The sequence below is a fragment of the Monopterus albus genome, unplaced genomic scaffold (genome assembly GCF_001952655.1).
Source record: "Monopterus albus unplaced genomic scaffold, M_albus_1.0 scaffold74.1, whole genome shotgun sequence".
NCBI lineage: Eukaryota > Metazoa > Chordata > Actinopteri > Synbranchiformes > Synbranchidae > Monopterus > Monopterus albus.
The window spans coordinates 153,224-178,531 of NW_018127954.1; the positions used below are offsets into that span (position 1 = coordinate 153,224).

The window sequence follows — 25,308 nt, forward strand, 5'->3', positions numbered from 1 at the left end:
GTAAATTTATTCACCATGAATAAAACCATTCTTTACAGTTTTTATATAGGATGACTTACTATAAAGTGGAACCTTAACTTGTTCTTGTTCTGCTGTTTGCACAAACATTCCCCCTTTTTGTCATATTATATGTGAATCTGCTGCTGACTGTTTTTCTACATCATATCTGCTACTGTTGGTCATTTGCACTACTGTCCATGTACATTTCATAAGCCATTATGCATCTCATCACCAACGCCCCTGGTGATGCTGACCATCTGACAATCTTCTTGTTATTATTTGCACTACTGTCACTGTTTGCACATGGCTTTCAGTTTCATCATAGCCTATAAGGTTGTACCATCTAGTTTATCCTTATTACTTGAATTCAGTTTTCATATTCTATTTATTCTGTGTTTATTCTACTTTTATTTTATTTTAGTTTCTTAAATGGTATGGACATTCAACATTAGATAAGAGAGAAACAGTTTTTCTATTTTTCTGTATGTCCTGCACATATAGTGAAAGAAAGAATTGACAATAAAAATCTTTGACCTTGATCTAGTTGCTGGTGCCCTCTTATTTACTGGACCTTGCTACATTATAAAGCTATTTTGGCCAAGACTCATTTTCTGCTTTCGATGATTGTTTAGGCTTTTTTTTTTTTCAATTTTCTAGTTACACCTTCAGTGCTAAATATTCTTCTAATTTTATATGTATTCACAAAAAACTCTTTTAAGCCCACCACAGCAGACATTACTCTCATAGACTACATTCATGCTTTTAATTTGCTTCATTTGGACTAACAAGACTAAAACTCCATTTAGACATTAAACATTAGCTACACTGGTCAGTGATTTTGATCAGTCAGAGCACTTTGTCAAGTCCTTTTGCAGTTCCTACTGACACTAAAGTGTGGCTTTGAGATGCATAGTGTTTTCAGAAGTGTTGACCACCTTCAGTATGAGATGCAAAAGGAACTTAGCAAAATTAAACACCTAGGCTTTGCATACATAAACTACAATTTGTTAGTAGAAATACATGGTTAGGTTTATGTGCAAAAACTGTATGATTGGGTTTAGTAAAATACTGTGGCTTGAGGTGTGTAGTGGTAAAAAAAAAAACAAGTTACACATTAAAATGTGATATGCCAGAGAGTACAGGCCTTCTCATGAGCTGAACAATGCTGGCATAATTTGGCAGGCTTTGACCTTTTTCTGTTCTGAGAATGGTGTGTGTTGAAACAACACACAAGACGGTCAAGCTGTTTCCTGTGTGTTTCCTCCTAAAAGAGAAGACAGGAAGCTAAGTTTGGGAATCGACATAAGAGCCAAAAATGAGCTGTGAACATAAAGAGGTACATTGAGTGGTGCAGTGGGCTGTGGTAGTGGAGTCAGTGTGCATTCGGAAGACTGACCGAAGAGCAAGGACCCGACCAGGAGGGGACCAGCCTGACTCTGGACTGACTGGACTGTATGACCAAAAATGACTGATTCACTCTTTGACAATTCTCTTATCTTATACTTTTATTTATTTCTCTGCAGAGATGGTGATTCTGTTCCCTATCTTTCAGACTGTTGAATTGCCTTTCAAATTATCGAATTGCTCAGAATTATTGTGATAATAAATGAGTGTAAAAATAATTTGCCTGAATTAAATTAGTTCACATCAGACCTCAGCAACCACAGTTGAAACACTCCATGATACTGTATGTCACATGCACAACAGGGTTTATGCCATACAGAGCTTGTTGTACATTATAGGAAGTGATTTCAAGGTCTTCCTTTCCTTGCTTAGCAGCTGTCACACTGGCTGTGACACTATTTCTTAGGCATATCTGGCATTTGGGGAGGCTTGTGGGATGGCACACTCCACCAGGGGGATGTCCTCCCCAGTGGCATTGCTCAGAGGGATGTCAGACAAAGACATCTGCTGTGCGGTTTCCTTGAGGGGTGCTATTCATATGTCACTAAACATATCAAATGAGCAATCCTGGATTTTCTAATTCCAGATAATGTTATCTGGATAATCCACTCGTGTTCTGGATTCAGTCATCCAAGATAAGTGTGTGCTCTCATGGTCAGTGACTAGACTATGGGTGAAATCACCTACTACACATGTACAAAATTTTTCCTGTTGAATACCTACTGTAAGGTCTAGACCTTACTTTGTAAAGTGTCCTGAGATTACTTTTGTTGTGATTTGGCACTATACAAATAAAATTTGATTTGATTAATGAAAATGTAGTCACTGCAGCCATTCTACCATCTACATCATCAACTTTGGACATGTTACTACATGGCCAGCTTGTCACCAATTGACCCAGATGTTCACGTGATGACACCAGTTGCTCATTCTTCATTCATAGTCAATAGTAGCAGCATAGCTGTCACTTATCACCTAACAGCGTTATAGAGGGTAAGATTTGACAGAGGTCTTGAGCCTAAGCGTTATAGGTTACTGAGTATGATAATACAAGCACAATGGCTACAGCTATGCCTGCTAAGTAGAGCTACAGTAGGTTAGAGCAATAGCAGAGGCTCATCATGTTTCCAAAAACATCAATAGAAATTCCTAAATTTGCATAACTTGGGACAAATTACCCACATTTTTTAAAAACTAGATGGTTATTTTCTCACTTGAAACTGTATCTAAATGTTATGAAGTGGCATAATAACACTTCTATGATGACAACAGCTTTGAGCCTGCCCTGCCACCACCATGATGGGGTAGCATAGTGTCCTCTGCTTCCATACTATGAAATTATGTAGATCATCCAGTACTACTCACATACATTTTTTTTCATGCTAATAATTTCAACATATTACTTGTCTTGCATACATGTTTTAGCTTACTATGTAGTAGGCAAGAAGGTAATTTCAGACACACCCTGTATATATCAACAACTGAAATCATGATCAACTGGTTTCTGATTGCCTACATGCAGAGAGCGCACAATGTGTCAGCACAGCAGGAAGAGAGGTTCTGCCAGAAGGTGACAAAGAATTTAAAGATTGTATTTACAAGTGACTGCAAAAGCAGAGAGGTATGTACAGTATGGTAAAACAGCTGACAAATTAAATGCAGAAGTATCCTATTTAAATGCTTAATGTTGCCACAAGTGCTTGTCTGCTGCTTTGATATTGTAAGATTTGAATCTTGTAGGCTTCAGTTAGTTTTATAAGCTTTAGTTACTTTCCATACCTTTATTTTCCTTGCTTATACAGTATATATTAAAACTGTATTAATGACTGTCAAATTCTACTGAATTGGAACTTTGGAACCATATGCTGTAACTTTGTGGAGACATAATGTCTACATCTTCACTGTAACCAGATGGTTTGATTTACATCTACACACAGACCTGTTGGCCTGTTTTGCATCTTCACATAGGACCACTTAGCATATTACAGCAAGTTCTGCTTTGTCATGCAATATCCTGCAGAGACAGCGCAGACAACCCGTTGTCCAGTATTCATTGTTAGCTACCTCCTGATATCACAACATTCACACACCTGACTTGCTAGCACATCTCAGTAAACTGGCAGGGGCAGAGGCTGGCCTGCTCACGCCAAGAGCCTAAAGACCATAATTTCCGGACTATAAGCCACACCGGACTATAAGCCGCAGGTGTCCATGATGTAACATGAGATATTTCGACAGCCAGATTGATCGCCTGTAACTTGAAAGCTGCATCATATGCATTTCGTCGTGTGTTGTCCATGATGAGGGTGTGGGCATGAAGCGACAAAGGTAGCGGCTTATAGTCCGGAAAGTACAGGAATTAGGATACGTGTAAGTCCAACCTCTGTACGGGCAGTCTCCATCCAAGAAGATAAATGTAACCAGAAACAATGACTTGGGGCTTTTTTGAGAACAGTTTCCTGTGGAAGTTCTGTCTCTCAGAGCCCAGCGCTGTATAGCTTTACCATGTGACCAGGCTTTGATTAACTTTTCTGTTGATTTTATACAGTCCTCTTCTGTCTTCACTTCTTGCGCTTTCAACAAAAGAACTGGGTTTTTGTAACAATATGATGACTTTGTTTGTAGTATCTCTATTAAATAGTAATCCTGTATAAACATCCAACAAAGTGACAAGCTGGAGAAGGGAGGTTGAACTTCCTGTGAAAGCTCAGGACGTTCAACTTGCCCCAGGAGCTGCTGATACAGTTCTACAGAGGAATCACCGAGTCTGTTCTCTGCTCTTCCATCACTGTCTGGTTTGGCTCAGCAACCAAAAAGGTCAGGAACTCCATCTAAACCATTGTATATTTATTCTATATTTATATTCATTTTTCATGTTTGCACATTCTTTTTCTCTTCTTGTTCTCTCAGTCTTATCTTGTTTTCTTGTCTACTCATTGCTTTATGGAAGAACATTGTACATACACACTAAGTGCCATTGTACCAGTCAAATTCCTCATGTGTCTGACACACTAATTTTGATTCTGTTTTTTAAGTCTTGTGGAACTTGTTGTCATGGCAACATGCCTGTAATCTCAAACCTACTCGGGAGCAGGTTAGTTCTCAGGCTTATTCAGTGTAAATAAGATTTAAAGAGTCTTGGAGCAGGAAGTGACTCACTGACATCAGAGAGTACTGAGAGATCAACAGAACCCTTTGGCCCATCCCAAACCATTCTTATTCAAATGTTTTGGGATGGGTTTGTCGATACATCAGTACTCTCCAAAGCCAGTGAGAAATGTTTTTCATATTGAAATGAAAAAGATGCACTTGGATAATGCAAGAAGCGAAGGAGTAGGAATCCTTTCTGAAACTATCCATGTTACTGGAAGTCAGTTGAGCACATATTTTAACAACTGCATGAACTAAAGTGATGATTTTGATCTAAAGGCCATATAAATAAATAAATGTATACTTAAATACTAAATGTACTATGCTTAATAATCTTTTGCTGAAATGTGTTCAGTGGTTATTTGTAGGAAAAGATTGAGAAGTGCTGTAATATTGCACAGAAAAAAAACTAAATGTGGAGAATACCAAACTTGAGTGAAAAACTCATTTGATTATTGAGGCAAAGCAAAGAAAAACTATTAATAACGGTCATAGAACTAAGAGCAATAAGCTACTGTTACATTAAATTACCATCAACAGGTATGGAATTGTGCATGCTTTTTCTCCTATTCTGGTCTGTTACAGTACCTAACGCTGTAGTAAGGGTAAGTGTTGTCTTTGGTGGAGCAGTTGTGTGGTTGTGCTTAGGGGTACCAGATGGACCCAGTGAAGCATAGACCATATCGTGCTTCACCCTTATCGCAATTAGAGGGAGAAGCCTACACAAAATAGAACTGGCTCCTTCAACTGCTTGGTTATGTTGGGAGACAACTGTGTAGTCTGAACACAATTTATACTGAACACTGCATGAGACCTTAAGTGGGGCCCATCTCACTGGTGGGCAAGAACAAAAGTCTCTTCAGTTTCACAGTGGTTATCTATACTGCACTACTTACTATATACTGTATGTTTATAGACTGAAAATGCTCCCAGTAACACTGAAACAGAAAAAGTAGTGGCTACCTGTCTTGAATACAAGTTCTGTAACAACACATCACATAAACTAAACTAAAAGATTATCTAACCATTCAGAAACAGAGACAGTCCGTACTTCTGCAGAGCCTTTCCTTGTTCTAATTCAGATTCTGGAGCAAACTTAGTTTGTCCATGACAAACTAAGCCGACAGTCAGCCAATTCCTTCCACTTTGATGTTGGTTTGGTGTGTGTCTGCACTAAATTATAATCGCTATGCTTCCAATCCCATCCATTTTGGTACTTCTTCTTCTGGTAAAGGCATAGAAAACCTAGGTAACCTAAATCATATAGTGCATGCACCCGCATCTATGCTGCCACATACAAACTCATTAAAAAATCTTTTAAAATTTGCAGTGTTATTCAAGGTGAGGCTTTTCAGTACACTTTGACTGAATGCTGGTCTTTTCAAACACTCATTGATCACCATGGTAAATGGAAAGTGGCAGCTGCTACCTTGTGTGCAGACTACAGCTTCACTCAAGTGAAAGTGTGCTAAATTGTGGCAGGTGTTTCCGCAGACATTAACTTGCACAGCATTTTGTATCATGCAAAACAGTGGAAAAAAACTGAGGTCTCTAAACCTTAAAATGAGGAATTACAGGTGATGAATGAGGCAACATCTGTCAGTATGCCACTTATAAACAAGATACATAGTTGGCATTTAGCATATTAAATAGCTAGAACTCAGCTTCAAGTCAACCAGTTGAAATGTACTCACAAGATAATTTGGTTGTTCTTCACAAGCTAGAATATGTTTTACAGTATATTACATATAGTAAAGCAAAAATATATGACAAAGATCTTATTTTAATTAATGAACTTTATTTATTGTTTAATGATTAAAGAAGTGAGACATGCACATTCAAAATAAGTATGAATATAAAAGCAACAGGAATCAGCATGTCATTTCAGTCTTTATCAGTCAAAACATTTTTAAAAGGATCACATCATATATTGTATTTTAAAATAATGATAATAAGTAACATATGCTCACACTTGAAGGTCACTGACTACAACAATTAGCCACAGATGCAAACAAATGGAAACAAAACACACAAACATTCATATAATACAATTAAATTGCACACTTTATAAAAAGTCAAAGAAATAGAAAAAGGAAACATGGCAAAATTAATTAAGAGAAAGTAATGACAACAAGAGAAAAACAAGGAAAATATAAATGATACAGGGGTGTGTATCTCTCCCACTCATGATTCAATCCATATCTCGATATATAGTCCACAATTCAATACAAAACAAAAAAGCTAAAACCAGAGCGATCTAAATTTGATTCAGCTGATATTCTGTTTTAATTTGACAAATTATACATAAAGTAGTACAAACCAAATGCCTAAAACAGGATGCTCACTCTTTTCAACAGTAGTAAATAAGAGCCAAGGGTGCACATTAAAGGATAAGGCTGGTTATTTTTTATATTAACAGGATTTTCATTACTCCCCATGCAGAGACTAAAACCGACAGTTTAGTTGCCTCAGTTCTATCAGTGCCATAAACTTCCACTGTTGTTCAAAAGTGATTAAAAACACATTAATGAAACACACAGCTATACTGGATGACATGTTTCCTCAATACGAAACACCAGACCTTGATTTTTATTTTTTCTAAATGTTGCTTCAAAATCTCCAAACTGACATCACTTTGACATCACAGTGTCCCTGTATGAACATTGCTTGTGTACCATAGTACGTGCAATGATGTATCAGACATGTACAGTTAGGTCCACTGTACTGTTGTTAAACGGTAGGTCATATAATCTGTGTTACTGTACCTTTTAATGTACCCCAAATCAGTAAAAGTTGGGACAATATTAAAATCAAAATTAAAACTGAAAATATTCATTCATTTTCTACCCTGAGCGGGGTCAGAGCCAATCCCGGCCGGCAATCGGGCGAAGGCGGGGTACACCCTGGACAGGTCGCCAATCCATCACAGGGCTAACACATAGACAAACAACCACACACACACTCCTATGGGCAATTTAGAGACACCAATCAACCTAAGCTGCATGTCTTTGGACTGTGGTAGGAAGCCAGAGTACCCGGAGAGAACATGCAAACTCCACACAGAAAGGTCCCAGGTGGGGCCCGAACCTGGAACCTTCGCGCTGTGAGGCAACGGCGCTAACCACTGTGCCACCGTGCTGCCCAAAAACTGAAAATAGTGATGTGCAAATCATCTGTGTCCTGTATTACATTGAAAACATCACAGCAGCTGGGTCTTCATTGACACAATTTGCATTTCAAAATGTGCCACATATTCTCTGCTGGGGACAGGTTAGGACTGCAGGCAGACCAGTCCAACACTCACACCTTTTTTCACTGCTCTTAGGCAGAGTTACACTTTACTGTATTCTAGGGGTGAAGTTCATATTTTATTTCCACTTTTTAACAACTGTGCCAACTGATGGAAAGAGAAAGAGGTTAAATGTAAAGCCTGACTGTAAAGAAAAGTGATAGGTTCACTTAGTACAAAGAGAGATGAAACAGGATGCTTGCTTGCTCTCACTCTCTATAAATATATATTAATTTTTTTTCAGGATACTGCATAAGATTTGTGAGCATCAGGGAGTTACTATCAATAGGCAGGAGACTCCTGGCACTTCTGGAAGAGATGGGATGTGTGATTATCCAGCAGATAACCTGGTAAAAAGAGTTCACTGTCTTCTAATATGCCCCCCAAATTATTGTTTCTCCAATGCTTCTCCTGCATGCACAATGTTTACTTAAGCAAGTAAATAAGTTAATTAGAATTCCAGGAGTATACAGCCTCAGGCCTTCTTCTAGGTCATGAGTTGTGAATTGAGGGCAGCTGGCCACTGTTGCTGCAGCTCATTTTTTGTTGCTGGTGTTGTTTTGATTTTTCATTCATCTCAAGTTCACCACCCCAGTGGTCTTATAGTAATCCCTGAACTACCAGCCTGCGTCTGATCAAGATGGTTGTAGTACAGCTTATGATTGCGTGCCTGGTGTTCATCCAGGTATAAATGAATCAAAGCACATACTGTAACAGTTGTGAATTCCAAAGGTTCACAGAATTGCCTTTTAATTGTATTACCACCCTCCAATTACTTTCCATGTCAAAACATTGTTAAGGGTATGTGATAAACATATCATCAGATGTTTTAGTAATCTTAGTCCTACTGATAATGAAGTTGTTGTGTGTGTGTGTGTGTGTTAAACTTACAAATGTGGGCAAATAAGGTAATTTTTTGTGTCCAGTTAAGTCCTTATAAAAAGCTAATTTCATTTGCATCACCATCCTGAGCAGTCATTATGTGCCCTGGTGCACAACAAGACATTCATGGACCAGACTATTTTTAGCAGTGTGATCACGCCCTCAACTGCCACCTCTCTTGGTGTTCCATCCATCGATATCCAACCCTGCATCATCCCTACATGGGGTCTGGTCACACCAGCATTTACAAGAGCCAGATTTTAAACTGAAACAACTAATTGCCCTGGAATTGCAGTACACTGCATGATCACTCAAAGTAAATCTGTGTTGCTTTGGTGAACTGTTACACACGCATATTATGCACTGTAGACCAACTGTAAAACTTCCTAAGGGCTTGGTCATGATAGACACTTGGGTGGTCATGTCAAAATTGAAAAGTAAAAAATGATAAAGGGTGTCTTGCAAGAGAAGTTGAAACCCTGGCTTCCTAACCTCATCACAGCTGGCCAGTCATGAAAGGGTGGAAATGTCTGGTTTTGGTTTCGGCAATTATACAAATTATCAGATGCAGCCAGCACATTCCGATACTAGAAAGGTGTCGAAGGAGGGATCATCAGTGGTGATTCATCCATCGAACAAGCAATCTGGACCTTGGAACGAACAGAGTGTTATAGGGTCCCAAATGCAGAATATAATAGTAGCTGTGTCACACAATCCTATTTTGCTCTCCGGGTATTAATCAGTCCACAGAAACAATGTAGAGTGGATTGAACACATAATGTTTCTCTCAAGTAGCTGCCTTAACATACTGTACTGGTGACAACCAGCTGAAGAAGTAATCTATATGTCACCAAGCTTATAGCACCTGACAAAAGTCACTGATGAGCAACCAAGGGGTCATCTTGAAGAATCTGTCCCAGCGCAACCCATGGATGATCACTGCTTGACTTGGCCACTGGATTACTACCTTTGCTACCTATATTGGCTAAATGGGCATAATGCACACCTAAACAGTCACATATTATAACTATGACTCTCCCTACACAGCTGCTTCTTAGTCCATTTGGGCTCTGACTGCAGCCAGGTGTCCACACTAGTGACAGAATCATTGAGCAGGTGGTACTGGAGCAAGTTAGCATCATCCTGTAGGTGACATCTGGATGGACTGCAAAGCAGATAGAGCCAAGACTGTACCAGCTGGGCAATACTGCAAATCTGATCCCAATTAACCTTGTCCATGATCTGGCTCCCAGTGTGTGAAAGAACGTGCCGAACCACAGGAGAAAGGATTAACCAGAGGACCATAATGATATGCCTTCCTAGAACTGGTTTCTGCTTTGCAGGTTGTTTTACCTCACACTGAGAAGAAGAAGAAGAAGAGTTGTTGGATTATGCTCTAGGTGTAGATTGGCCTGCAAAATCAATATGTTGTTTCTGCCAGGTTATTGTGACCAACAGTGACGTGTTATTGTCAGGTGACCGCAAGCAACCTTATTAAATGTGATACAAAAAAAGGAGTAAGTTAAGTGACATAGTACATAGAGCAACAATTCTTTAGTTTTCCTATCACATCTACACGAGCTGTAAACAGTAATAGGTAAGTTTTCTTCAGGAATTTTAACACTGAGATGGGTTTTGTAATAATAAAAATGTCTGGAGCATTTTCATATTTAACATATTTACAAAAGCAAACTCCATTATATTCACATGTAAAACCTCTTAAAAGCAAGTCACAGGGACTGTGCGTAAAAGAAACCACAAACTCATAGAATGAGAAAAGATGTTTTGAACCAAAGTTAGCTAATAGCTAATTTCCATCTGCAGCCAATGGGCAGGTACAAAACACAGAGTGATAGTAAAATTATCAAATACAACTATATGATGATGAACCACTAAAACATAAAAATCCATAATAAAAAATACAGTCACTATAGCAAATACAAATACAATCCCCCATCCCACCCTACCCCCACTAGATGCAATGCATTGCACTCCTCCCACCCAAACAATCCACTTATTAATTAATAAAATAAAGATTAAAAAAATCATGCCTATAGAATGTCTATACAAAGTTCAAGTTGATGTTGACAATTAAATTTGATTTATTAAAATCAATTTTTTTAGATTGATGAGAAAGAGAGAGAGAGAGGAGGATCTGGGCATGTTTTTCATGCAACAGGGAAATTATTCTGTTCCTTAATGTCCCTTTTAGGGATGCTATACTCTCCACTAACCTTGAAACTCTTGCCATCTGCTCAGAGTTGTACAAACCTTTTCAGTGGTTGGGATGCAATATTATGTGTTATTTTGAAAACTAGATGAATGTCAGAGTACATGATTAAATTCACAAAGTTCAGCATATTGTATTTACTTTGACTTTGACAGTGACGATACTGTTGTGTTTTCCTGTCCAGGATTTTTAAAGCATGATTCTAAATTAATCTGATTGGTTTCAAAATGGTGTCAATACAGGTTATGTAAAAAAGACTGTTGTATTTATATAAATTAAAGAGGCTAAATAGAAGTCAGTGGTGTAAATACAAGTTAATACAGTGGCCCTGAAAGCTCAAAGCACTGCACCTTGAGAAAACACCGGCAAATAAACAAAACATTACAGAAAATACTACCAAATACACAGCTCAATCAAACAATCAAATACACAAACATGCTGCAAATATAGAAAACACACCCAAATACACAAACACTGCAAAGAGTACAGACTACAATGGAACTGTTTCCAGGGGGTGCTAAATAGTAACGGATAAACGAAGCCAATGCGGACATGCCACAACCTGTAGTTCCTTGAATGCCCACTTGAGGCTTTCCCTATAGGGACTCAAAGGAATCAATCCCCATAGACTCCCAGCTTAAACTGCCCAACTTTACAGGAGAAATAAATATGTTTACAGCCTGATACAAAAAACGACAACTGTACAGGGTGAATTTTTACATAACTCGCTCGCAGTAGTTATATTGTATATATAGTATATATATATATTGGGATTCATGAAGAGGGGCTGACAATACATGTAGAATACTAACCATGTCATAATATTTTTCAAAGCATGTTTTTTAAAATTATTGTATACTTTCAGAGGGACACAGAGGGTAGGGTCCTTATTGTCACTCCAGGGCTTGAAATTAACTTTTACTGTTATTGTCCCACAACTGTTCTGAATCCTACTTTTAACTGTACCAAACTTGTTCTGAAATTAAGTACATTTTTGTTATATTTCACATTAAAAATATTGTCTAATATCTAGTTTTTTATCTTTATAAAACATCTGCTAGTTATTCTCTGATCTTATGTCTGAATAAAATCTTCTGGTTATATAATGAGTTATCCTTATAGACTGCTTCTTTTAGCCACTGGTTGAGTTACCATTTACTGTAATCTGTAAATGCATCACTACAAAACTATATTGCAAATGCAAACTTTCTTACTGACATACAGTGATGGAAATTTAAATAAAAACACTTGGAATACAGACTAAGCAGGTTTTTAAAAAATTTTATATTAGACACTGACACCTAAAATAATCTATTTAAAACATTTTAAAATTGGTATTCAGATTTCTTTGTCAGTTTTTTGTCAGAAAAAAACAAACACAGGAAGCAAAGTCCAACCGTGACACTTTTTAAACACAGTTTTATCTTAATGTTTAATTTCTCAGTTTAATTTCTCAGTTTGTTTTGATGCAGAGCAGTTAAATGATGGTAGAAACAGTTAATTAGCCACCCAGCTACTGCATGATACTGGTGTCTGTATTATTTTATCTACTCCATTTAGTACATCAGAAAGTGTAGGCTATACAACAGAAACTCCTGTCTATATAGCAAACAACAGTCTCCAAAATAATCATACAGCTGAATTCAAGTCAATCCATCCATTATCTATACTGCTTATTCCCGAATAAGGTCACAGGGGCACTAGAGCCAATCCCTGTTGACATTGGGTGAGAAGCAGGCTACACCCTGGACAGGTCACCAGTCTATCACAGGGCTGACATGTAGGCAAACAACCACACACGCACTCCTACGGGCAATTTAGAGTCACCAATCAACCTAAGCTGCATGTCTTTGGACTGTGGGAGGAAGCCGGAGTACATGGAGAACATGCACATTCCACACAGAAAGGCCCCGGGTCGGCCTCAGGCACGACCGACCCGGTTGTTCTTCCTGAGAACCCATAGGAAGTACTGTCTCTGTTGGGCCTTTTTAAGCAGTCCAGAGGTATTCACACCCCAGGTCAGATCCTCCTTAATATGGACTCCCAGAAAGAGGAAGGTGGTTTCTGCTTTGCAGGTTGTTTTACCTCACACTGAGAAGAAGAAGAAGAAGAGTTGTTGGATTATGCTCTAGGTGTAGATTGGCCTGCAAAATCAATATGTTGTTTCTGCCAGGTTATTGTGACCAACAGTGACGTGTTATTGTCAGGTGACCGCAAGCAACCTTATTAAATGTGATACAAAAAAAGGAGTAAGTTAAGTGACATAGTACATAGAGCAACAATTCTTTAGTTTTCCTATCACATCTACACGAGCTGTAAACAGTAATAGGTAAGTTTTCTTCAGGAATTTTAACACTGAGATGGGTTTTGTAATAATAAAAATGTCTGGAGCATTTTCATATTTAACATATTTACAAAAGCAAACTCCATTATATTCACATGTAAAACCTCTTAAAAGCAAGTCACAGGGACTGTGCGTAAAAGAAACCACAAACTCATAGAATGAGAAAAGATGTTTTGAACCAAAGTTAGCTAATAGCTAATTTCCATCTGCAGCCAATGGGCAGGTACAAAACACAGAGTGATAGTAAAATTATCAAATACAACTATATGATGATGAACCACTAAAACATAAAAATCCATAATAAAAAATACAGTCACTATAGCAAATACAAATACAATCCCCCATCCCACCCTACCCCCACTAGATGCAATGCATTGCACTCCTCCCACCCAAACAATCCACTTATTAATTAATAAAATAAAGATTAAAAAAATCATGCCTATAGAATGTCTATACAAAGTTCAAGTTGATGTTGACAATTAAATTTGATTTATTAAAATCAATTTTTTTAGATTGATGAGAAAGAGAGAGAGAGAGGAGGATCTGGGCATGTTTTTCATGCAACAGGGAAATTATTCTGTTCCTTAATGTCCCTTTTAGGGATTCTATACTCTCCACTAACCTTGAAACTCTTGCCATCTGCTCAGAGTTGTACAAACCTTTTCAGTGGTTGGGATGCAATATTATGTGTTATTTTGAAAACTAGATGAATGTCAGAGTACATGATTAAATTCACAAAGTTCAGCATATTGTATTTACTTTGACTTTGACAGTGACGATACTGTTGTGTTTTCCTGTCCAGGATTTTTAAAGCATGATTCTAAATTAATCTGATTGGTTTCAAAATGGTGTCAATACAGGTTATGTAAAAAAGACTGTTGTATTTATATAAATTAAAGAGGCTAAATAGAAGTCAGTGGTGTAAATACAAGTTAATACAGTGGCCCTGAAAGCTCAAAGCACTGCACCTTGAGAAAACACCGGCAAATAAACAAAACATTACAGAAAATACTACCAAATACACAGCTCAATCAAACAATCAAATACACAAACATGCTGCAAATATAGAAAACACACCCAAATACACAAACACTGCAAAGAGTACAGACTACAATGGAACTGTTTCCAGGGGGTGCTAAATAGTAACGGATAAACGAAGCCAATGCGGACATGCCACAACCTGTAGTTCCTTGAATGCCCACTTGAGGCTTTCCCTATAGGGACTCAAAGGAATCAATCCCCATAGACTCCCAGCTTAAACTGCCCAACTTTACAGGAGAAATAAATATGTTTACAGCCTGATACAAAAAACGACAACTGTACAGGGTGAATTTTTACATAACTCGCTCGCAGTAGTTATATTGTATATATAGTATATATATATATTGGGATTCATGAAGAGGGGCTGACAATACATGTAGAATACTAACCATGTCATAATATTTTTCAAAGCATGTTTTTTAAAATTATTGTATACTTTCAGAGGGACACAGAGGGTAGGGTCCTTATTGTCACTCCAGGGCTTGAAATTAACTTTTACTGTTATTGTCCCACAACTGTTCTGAATCCTACTTTTAACTGTACCAAACTTGTTCTGAAATTAAGTACATTTTTGTTATATTTCACATTAAAAATATTGTCTAATATTTATTTTTTTATCTTTATAAAACATCTGCTAGTTATTCTCTGATCTTATGTCTGAATAAAATCTTCTGGTTATATAATGAGTTATCCTTATAGACTGCTTCTTTTAGCCACTGGTTGAGTTACCATTTACTGTAATCTGTAAATGCATCACTACAAAACTATATTGCAAATGCAAACTTTCTTACTGACATACAGTGATGGAAATTTAAATAAAAACACTTGGAATACAGACTAAGCAGGTTTTTAAAAAATTTTATATTAGACACTGACACCTAAAATAATCTATTTAAAACATTTTAAAATTGGTATTCAGATTTCTTTGTCAGTTTTTTGTCAGAAAAAAACAAACACAGGAAGCAAAGTCCAACCGTGACACTTTTTAAACACAGTTTTATCTTAATGTTTAATTTCTCAGTTTGTTTTGATGCAGAGCAGTTAAATGATGGTAGAAACAGTTAATTAGCCACCCAGCTACTGCATGATACTGGTGTCTGTATTATTTTATCTACTCCATTTAGTACATCAGAAAGTGTAGGCTATACAACAGAAACTCCTGTCTATATAGCAAACAACAGTCTCCAAAATAATCATACAGCTGAATTCAAGTCAATCCATCCATTATCTATACTGCTTATTCCCGAATAAGGTCACAGGGGCACTAGAGCCAATCCCTGTTGACATTGGGTGAGAAGCAGGCTACACCCTGGACAGGTCACCAGTCTATCACAGGGCTGACATGTAGGCAAACAACCACACACGCACTCCTACGGGCAATTTAGAGTCACCAATCAACCTAAGCTGCATGTCTTTGGACTGTGGGAGGAAGCCGGAGTACATGGAGAACATGCACATTCCACACAGAAAGGCCCCGGGTCGGCCTCAGGCACGACCGACCCGGTTGTTCTTCCTGAGAACCCATAGGAAGTACTGTCTCTGTTGGGCCTTTTTAAGCAGTCCAGAGGTATTCACACCCCAGGTCAGATCCTCCTTAATATGGACTCCCAGAAAGAGGAAGGTCGGCACCCTCTCCACACGGTTCCCGCTGATATACAGTGGCAAGATGTTGGTTTTCTTCCGCCTGAAGTTGACAGTGACCTCCTTAGTCTTTGAGGTATTAAGGAGCAGACTGTTCTCTCTGCACCACACTATCAGCCTCTCCACCTCATTCCTGTAGGTAGTCTCATACCCCCCAGAGATAAGCCCCACCACCATGGTGTCAGCAGATTTTACAATGGTGTTGCCATGGTGGGTGGGGGTGTACAGGGTGTTGAGCAGGGGGCTCAGCACACAGCCTTGTGGTGAGCCAGTGCTGAGGCTAAGAGCCGTGGATGTGTGTGGGCCCAATCTCACCCTCTGGCTGTGTCTGGACAGGAAGCTCTTAATCCATATCCAGGTGGAATCTCTCTAAACAGCCAAACAATAGAAGGACCCTGGTCAAGACAGCATTCTGAAAAAAAAACTGGCCAGCTGAGAAGCAGCTTCCTCCAAGAGCAAGCTCAGAAACCTGGTGATGACAAATTGTCAAGTCTCCAGCTCAAGACCAGCTCTCCTCTATCCACTCACACAAACTGGTCAAGGCAAAAGGCTGCCCACCAAGAGCTGGGATCTGTCAGAGGTTTCTTCTCTTAAAGGGAGATTTTCCTCCCCGCTGTCACCAAGTGCATGCTCAAGGGGGGATTTGTTGGGTTTTCTTCAATAATAATAATAATAATAATGTGGTCTAATGGTCTAGACCTTACTTTGTAAAGTGTGTTGAGATGACTTGTGATTTGGTGCTATACAAATAAAACTGAATTGAAACAGATATTGTGCACCACCACAAGGGCTGTGATGACTGCAGGGACAAAGATGTGATGGATCTCCAGCACCTTGAAGAAGATTGATCTGCAATGAACCTTCAACATGTCAAAGGCCTGCTCTATGATTAGCATGATGCTGGTTGAAGTGGCTCTGCACCCTTTCGATCTTATCTCACCAATATAAGTTTTACTGTTAATATTGGTACCTGTTCATCCTCTTCAGCAATCCTTTCCTGTGGTGTTCCCCAGGGATCTGTGCTTGGTCCCATTTTGTTCTCACTGTACTTCCATTAGGATCGGATGTGTCTTAAGGAAATATGGCCTTTCTTTTCACTGTTATGCAGATGACATTCAGATATACTTACCATTGCAGCCAATGAGAGGGATGTCATTACAGCCTTTGTTTGACTGTTTGACAGACTTCAAATCATGGTTGGCACTTAACTTTTTAAATCTTAACAAAAATAAAACTGAGTGTGTGCTTTCTGGAGACTTGGCAAACTTAACTTCTTTTGACCAGGACCAGAGCCCCCTGGCTCATCATCTTAAGTTGCCTAGGGGTGATGTTTGATGGAAAGTTAAGGTTTAATAAACAAATCAGCTCAGTTGTGAAATCTAGCTTCTTCCACCTCAGGTTGTTAAGTAAAGTGAAGTCATTCCTTTCTTTGAATGATTTTGAGATTACAATCCATGCTTTTATCACCTCTCGCCTTGACTATTGCAATGTTCTATACTATGGTGTTAACCAGTCCTCCCTCTTATCTTCAGATGGTTCAAAATGCTGCTGCTCATCTTCTGACAAGTACCAGAAAATTACAGCATATAATCTCAGTTATGGCTTCTCTGCACTGGCTTCCAGTCTATTTTAGAATTTATTTTAAACTGTTAATTTATGTTTTTAAGGCTCTTAATGGTTTGGCACTGTCTTACCTCACTGAATTAGTGCATTGGCACAAACCTACAAGGTCCCTCAGATCTTCAAGCTAGTTTCTTTTAGATGTTCCAAGGGCCAGATATAAACGCGATAAAACATACTGATTTGATTTGAATGCTGTCATGGTTATATCTAGATATTGATGCATTAGGAATTTATCCTAGTCCTACCTGGGGGAGGATACAGAGTCTCCCTATAGATCATACTGTTCTTCAGGACTCTGGTTTGGTGGGCAGAGCCAGGATGCCCGACAAATGTGTTGATAAAAAGGCCCTTTCCATCACATACTCCCTGCAACTGTATCAAAGGGAAGAGTATTCTGTTGAGGTAATCCTGGCCGTGGGGTCCTAGTGGGAGTCTTGATTTGGACATGGCACTCATCAATGGCACCCACACACCTGGAGAACACTGGACTGTTGGCCAGCTCTGTACATTTTTGGCCAACCTCATCCAGTCTGCTGACCTCCTGGCAAAAAGCTGCAATCTTCCCTACTCCAGTGTGCATCAATCTGCAGACTTGGGAGAATAAAAGGCCTGAGACACCACACTGCAGGATAAGCCATGTACCAAATGGCACACTTTCATCAGAGTGTGCACCTTGCATGACCTAAGCCTTAGTAGACCATCGGAGTAGTCTGTAGTCAAACATGAGGTCCTTCTGGCCATCAAAGGACACATCGAGGACTGGCGTGCTGACATTAAAGTGTGTGTGTTTAGATGCATGGGGAATCTGCAAAATAACAGACTGTTAATACCCACATGGAATCACATTTCTGAAAATGTGAAGATAATTTCAAAATTTTACTTGAGCATTACATTTCTGTGATGATTACCTTAAATAAGATGCAGACCTGCTGTCCTGCATTGGGAATGTTGGTATTCTCACTCCTGTATCATGTTGCAAGGGCACTTGCTACTGTGTTAGGATTCATTTGGTTAGTGACCATGCAAATTTGGCCAAGAAAGCTTTGACATTTATATAGGTCTAGCCAAGGTAAGCTACCTGACAGTTTCAATTAGCCTAATGAGTTCAATGGGCTCAAATGCATAACAGCTGGTAGGCTACTTTGTGAAGACAACTGGTTTCAGCAGCTGGTGCCCTGATATCATTAAAGAGAGAGGTTTAAGTCAACATTTCATTTTATTTTCATTGCCATAAATGAGGGAGTTGGAAATCACTCTGCTGAGATATCACAAATGACACAAACAAAATTTGTTATAATAATAATAATAATAATAATAATACTTTATTTGTATAGCACTTTAGAACTCCGGAGGAGTATAAAACCGGCTTCATAAGCAATAAAACCAAGAACAAAATAAAAGCGCACAGTATAATATCAAACGCTAATGGGAGACTTATATATCAAAGTATAAATGTAAGACAAAAGAATAAAAGCCATCGACATGATGCCACTGGAGCCCGTTAGACACCGAGAGCCTGTCAAAACAGATGAGTTTTTAGTTTTGACTTAAAAGACGATAGCTCAGTTATGGACTGTAACTCTGGCGGTAAGGAGTTCCATAGCCTAGGGCCATATACGGCAAATGAACGATCACCCCATTTTTTATACCTTGTCCGCAGGACAACCAAGGACACCTGCTCCGAGGAGCATAGAGCCCTATGCAGAGTGTGAATGGACAACAGGTCAGACAGGTATGGTGAAGCGAGGCCTTTAATAGCCTTAAACACAAGTAATAGTACCTTGAAATCAACTCTGAACTGCACTGGCAACCAGTGTAGCGAGTGAAGGACAGGGGTGATGTGGGCATACTTAGGAGTATTTGACAGTAGACAGGCTGCAGCGTTTTGTACCACTTGAAGCTTCCGAAGTAGAGATTGGTTGATTCCTATATAAAAGGCATTGCAGTAATCAAGTCGTGAAGTGATGAAAACGTGAATGGCTTTTTCTAAATCCACATGCGACAGGAAGGGCTTCACCTTGGTTAAAAGCCTCAGGTGACAGAAGCTGGTTTTGACCACAGATCTGATCTGCTTGTCAAATCTGAGGCTACTGTCAAATAATACTGTGATAGCCAATGTTTAATATCACAAAGGCAGTTATGCAACGGGATGAGGGCATTTGAATCATATTGGATATAAATCTGAACATCATCCGCATAAAAATGAAAGTGAACGTTGTGCTGTGAAATGATTGAGCCAAGTAGAGACATATATAAAGAGAAGAGTAAAGGGGCCAGAATTGAGCCTTGGGGGACGCCGGAAGAAAGCGGGGCTGTCATCAATAACAACAAAGAAGGTCCTATTCGTTAGGAAAGAAGTAAACCAATTTAGGGCCGTGCCTCTCAGGCCAACATTATGTTCCAGATGGGAGAGAAGAACTGCATGATCAACGGTATCAAACGCTGCCGATAGATCAAAGAAAACTAAAATAACAGGGCGCTTGGCATCGAGGGCCAGAGTAGTATCATTATGGACCTTCAGTAATGCAGATTCAGTGCTGTGACAGGGCCTAAAACCTGATTGAAAATTTTCAGCAACATCAGGCATTCCAAATGAAACTGTAGCTGGGAAAGAACAATTTTTTCCAAAATCTTGGATAAAAACGGCAGAAGAAAAATTGGGCAGAAATTGGACAGAAGAGTGGGGTCAAGATTAGGCTTCTTAAGGAGAGGTCTCACTGTGGCATGCTTAAGGGCGGAGGGGACACTGCCCAACCTGAGGCAGCTGTTAACAAATGTGACCAGGGAGGGTCCAACAATGTCAATGGCCTCCTTAATTATCCTGGCAGGGATGGGTGGCGCCATTTAACCATGGGGCAGGAGTGATTCTAGCTATCTTCTTCCTGAAGGGTGCGATGGAAACCATAATCCGGGAGCATGTAGAGTCAAATAAGGAGAGAAATGTGCATGCCATCCTTCTTCCATCTATACTCAGCCTGCCTGCAACGTCTCCGCAATGCATGGGTGGCGCCATTTAACCATGGGGCAGGAGTGATTCTAGCTATCTTCTTCCTGAAGGGTGCGATGGAATCCATAATCCGGGAGCATGTAGAGTCAAATGTGGAGAGAAAGACGTCAGGGCACATAGGAGGCTTCAGAGCTTCTGAAGAATAAAAGTCAGAGACCACAAAGGCAGCAGCAAAATCAGAGGCCATTGAAGGAGTAAAAATCCTGCGATGCTGACGTAGGGTTGTAAGTCTAGGTGCACTTAACGAGACCAGGACCTCGAAATGGATGAAGAAATGATCAGAAATAGCCATATTTGATACATCCCTAATGCACACAGACAATCCTCGTGAGATGACGAGGTCAAGTGTGCACCCACGTTGATGAGTGGGGCAAACTATTGATTGGGAGAGATCAAAAGAGTCCAATAGGGAATTGAAATCATTCACTAGCTGGTCAGAGGTACAGTCAACGTGGATGATAAAATCGCCACAGATCAGAAAAAAATCCTGCAACGCTGACGTAGGGTCGTAAGTCCAGGTGCACTTAACGGGACCAGGACCTCGAAATGGACTGAAGAAATGATCAGAAATAGCCATATTTGATACATCCCCAATGCACACAGACAATCCTCGTGAGATGACGAGGTCAAGTGTGCCCCCACGTTGATGAGTGGGGCAAACTACTGATTGGGAGAGATCAAAAGAGTCCAATAGGGAGTTCAAATCATTCACTAGCTGGTCAGAGGTACAGTCAACGTGGATGATAAAATCGCCACAGATCAGAAAACTGTCAGACTGTGGGATAAGCTCCGCCAAGAGTTCCCCAAATTCGTTGACAAAATCCTTTGATTTAGGCAGGCAGTAAACCACTGCACATAAGGTAGGACAATGCAGCACTAAAACAAAAATTTGTACCTCAAAGCTGGAAAAGATCTTAAAGGGGTGGAGGTGGCATTTTAGAGTAGGCTTAAAAACAGACGCCCATCCGCCTCTGCCAACAGGGCACGGAGTGTTAAAAAAGGAATATCCAGTCGGAAGGAGCTCAGAAAACAGGTTATTATCGCCATGTGTCAACCAGTTCTCAGTGAGGAAAAACACTTCCAAGTTATGCGTGGAAATAAAGTCATTAAGAACCAAAGTCTTATTGTTGAGTGATCTTGCATTAAAAAGTGCAAAGTGGAGCAGAGCTGGCTTATCCTGAGGCAGAGCAGTATGATCCACTGGGCGAAGATTGTCCTGTGTGCAGTGCCGGCGGGAGCGCCTCAAGAGCCAGCAGCATGGGCAAGGGGGATCAGCATCTGGGCCAACCGATTGGAAAAAGCGGTAGTTAGGAAGCAAGGTCGACCTTAGGTCGATGTTGCCATGCTCCACAAGATGTTCAGTTCACGACAACGAATCCAGGCAAGCTTTGAATTTAACATGGAGTCCACCTCTCTTGCCATGATGCCTACGGCAAAAACTACCCGGAAGCGGGCCAACAGAACGCCCTAGGAAAACAGGTATGGACGCTAATGGGGGTGGCGTTGGGTTCGATTGGAAGCCTCAGTAGAAACCTGGCAGACTCGACATTGAATTGCAAATTTCTAAGAGTATCAAGCGATGGTATACCACCGTTGACAAAATGGAGATAGTGTCAAATATTACAAAACAAAATGAACATAGGAGGAGCAGGCGGCAAGCCAGGGACAGCGGCGGCGCCATCTTGTTTCTCGTCCAACAGCTGAGAGGACAGACTACCACCCAGAGCAGTGTCCTTATGGTTATGGTGAAGGAACCAAGTCTAAGCAGAAGGACTCAATAGGCAGATGGATTCAAACAAGAGCTTTATTTACAAAGGGTTGTACTATAAGTTGATGCACCAGTCAGGAACTGGACAGGGACCCAGACGTCGGAGATGGTCAGCAGGTGATTAGGCTACAGGCCAGAGAAATGGGGTGTTGAGCTGATCCTGAGATGTGGGAAAGAACATCTTATGTCACTAACAACACATTTCCTTGTTTCCTCTGTCCTTGCATCCTTTCCTTGCATCTCTCATTGAATCCTACATTGGCAGGACTAAGACAAGGGAAAGACACAAGTGAGGGAAACAAAAAATGTGCCCAGACAGAAGGTAATAGAGATAAGAGAGGAAAAGCCAGTACTGGCCACTTTGCCCATGATAGGATTGGCATTATTATGTCCTTGTGCTGTTCAACACAAATAAAAACAGAGTGATGCCATACATAAAATGAAAGTATGGTTAAAATTCTGTCAAGTTTTTCACATGCTACATATTGCGATGTTTTCTAAAATTGTTAAGTTTGATAATACAGTTTTGTATTATTTTATGACAAACATTACCCTGGTTATGATCCACAGTCGGGAACTGGCACTGTAAATCGTTGTGTAAGTTCAGGCTAACGGCTATTCATGGGAATTTGCAGCCAGCAGAGAAAAATACCAGGAACTACCAGAAACTGGCATGGAATTTTAATTTCCAGCAGTTTTGCTAGCTGGAAACCCCCTGCGCCCCTGGATCTAGTGAAGACTTTCATATGTAAATGAAAATTCTGTGAGCTATACAAATGTGAATCAGGACAGTAGGGAGATTTGACTCAACACTGGTCCAGAGGTTACAGCCTTTTGACAAAGGAAATAACTCAATTTTAAGGAAATCTTTGATATAAATAGATCAGGCTTAGTATACCTACAACAAGAATTTTCACTCTCTCTAAGCCTTCATCATTACATCAGAATTTTTACTATAAATGTAATTGTAAAAAACAATTTACAGACCTTACAGCTTACAGCAATCAGTGCCGTAATTTCCAGACTATAAGCTGCACCCACTAAATGTAAGACAAAAAAACATGTTGTACATAGCCGCAGGTGTCCATGTTGTAACATGAAATATTTCGTCAGCCAGATTGATAGCCTGTAATTTGAAGCGGCATCATATGCATTTTGTCGTGTGTTGTCCATGATGAGGGTGTGTGTGCATGAAGTGACAAAAATAGCAGCTTATAGTCCGGAAAGTACAGTATATTGACATTTTGTTTATTTTACCAATTGTTCATAGTAATGTTGATTGTACATTTTGATTATTTATTACTGATAATTTCCAATGTAAGGAATTAACAGGGAATGTATCTATAATTTTCAGGCCATCATCCCTAAATTCCCTAACCATAACAACATAGCAGACTGATTCAAATAAATTTGATAGACACGTTTCAAATAGATTTTCCCATGTTTTGTAGATTTTCCCCACTCAGCGACACACCCGCTGAGAAAACAACTCTGGTAATTGGAGACTCCATAGTCAGAAACATGAAGCTAGAGACACCGGCGGCCTTGGTCAAATGTTTTCCTGGAGCCAGAGCGGGCGACATTGAATCCTATTTGAAGCTGCTGACTAAGGATAAGCGTAAATTACAGTAAGGTTGTTATTCACGTGGGCGCTAATGACTCCCGACTTTGCCAGTCGGAGGTCAGTAAAATTAATGTTGAGTCGGTGTGTAACTTCGCTAAAACAATGTCAGACTCCATAGTTTTCTCTGGACCCCTACCCAATGTGACCAGTGATGACATGTTTAGCCGCATGTCATCATTCAACCGCTGGCTGTCTAGGTGGTGCCCAGAAAATAACGTGGGCTTCATAGACAACTGGAAAACATTTTGGGGAAAACCTGGTCTGATTAGTAGAGACGGCATCCATCCCACTTTGGGTGGTGCGGCTCTCTTATCTAGAAATCTGGACAAGTTTATTTTACAACCTGAATTATGACAACTCAGAGTCGAGTCCAGGACATAGGGTGTCGCAGTCTTCCATGCCTCTCTGCTGTCTCTTTGTAGCTGCTACCCACCCAAAACTACAGTACCCCATAGAGACTGTGTCTGCCCCCCGCCCACCTAAATTATATAAATCAAGAATCAACTCCAGAGGAGTTATTCATAAGAACCTAATTAAAATTAAGATGACTCCTCTTATAGTAGAAAGTAATAGGACAATCAAATGTGGACTATTAAATATCAGATCTCTCACATCTAAATCTCTGTTAGTGAATGATTTGATAAGTGAACATCACATTGACTTATTGTGTCTTACTGAAACATGGTTACAGCAGGAAGAATATGTCAGCCTAAATGAATCCACTCCACCTAGGCACAGTAACTGTCACATCCCTCAAAACACAGGCCGAGATGGTGGTGTGGCAGCAATCTTTGACTCAAGCCTATTAACCAACCCTAGACCTAAACATAGTTATAACTCATTTGAAAGTCTCACCCTGAGTCTCTCACACCCAAACTGGAAAACTCAAAAGCCTGTTCTATTTGTTATTGTATACCGTCCACCTGCTCCTTATTCAGAGTTTGTAAGTGAATTCTCAGACTTTCTGTCTGATTTAGTACTTAGTACAGATAAAATAATCATAGTAGGCGACTTTAATATTCATGTAGATGCCGACAATGACAGCCTCAACAATGCATTCTGTTCATTATTAGACTCAGTTGGCTTCTCTCAAACTAAATAAACCCACTCACTGTTTTAATCACACTCTTGATCTGGTTCTGACATATGGCATCAAAACTGAACACTTAATAGTTTTTCCCCATAACCCTCTTCTGTCTGACCATTTTCTAATAACTCTGCGTATTACGCTTGATACTGTTGCCCCTCTGAAAAGGAAGGCAGTGAAACAGAGGAGGCTAGCCCCATGGTACAGCTCGCAGCTCC

General features: G+C 39.7%; 1 protein-coding gene across 1 annotated transcript in view; it reads right to left on the reverse strand.

Annotated features, from left to right (window-relative positions):
• The window catches only part of LOC109963405 (disco-interacting protein 2 homolog B-A-like), a 71,417-nt gene extending 54,403 nt beyond the window's left edge, over positions 1–17,014 (reverse strand). The window contains exons 1-3 of the mRNA XM_020605912.1: positions 16,952–17,014; positions 16,133–16,350; positions 15,875–16,024 (exon numbers count right to left, since the gene is read on the reverse strand). Coding sequence (XP_020461568.1) covers positions 15,875–16,024; positions 16,133–16,350; positions 16,952–17,014 — 431 coding nt within the window. The remainder of the gene's footprint in view (positions 1–15,874; positions 16,025–16,132; positions 16,351–16,951) is intronic.
• Between the last annotated feature and the right edge of the window lie 8,294 nt (positions 17,015–25,308).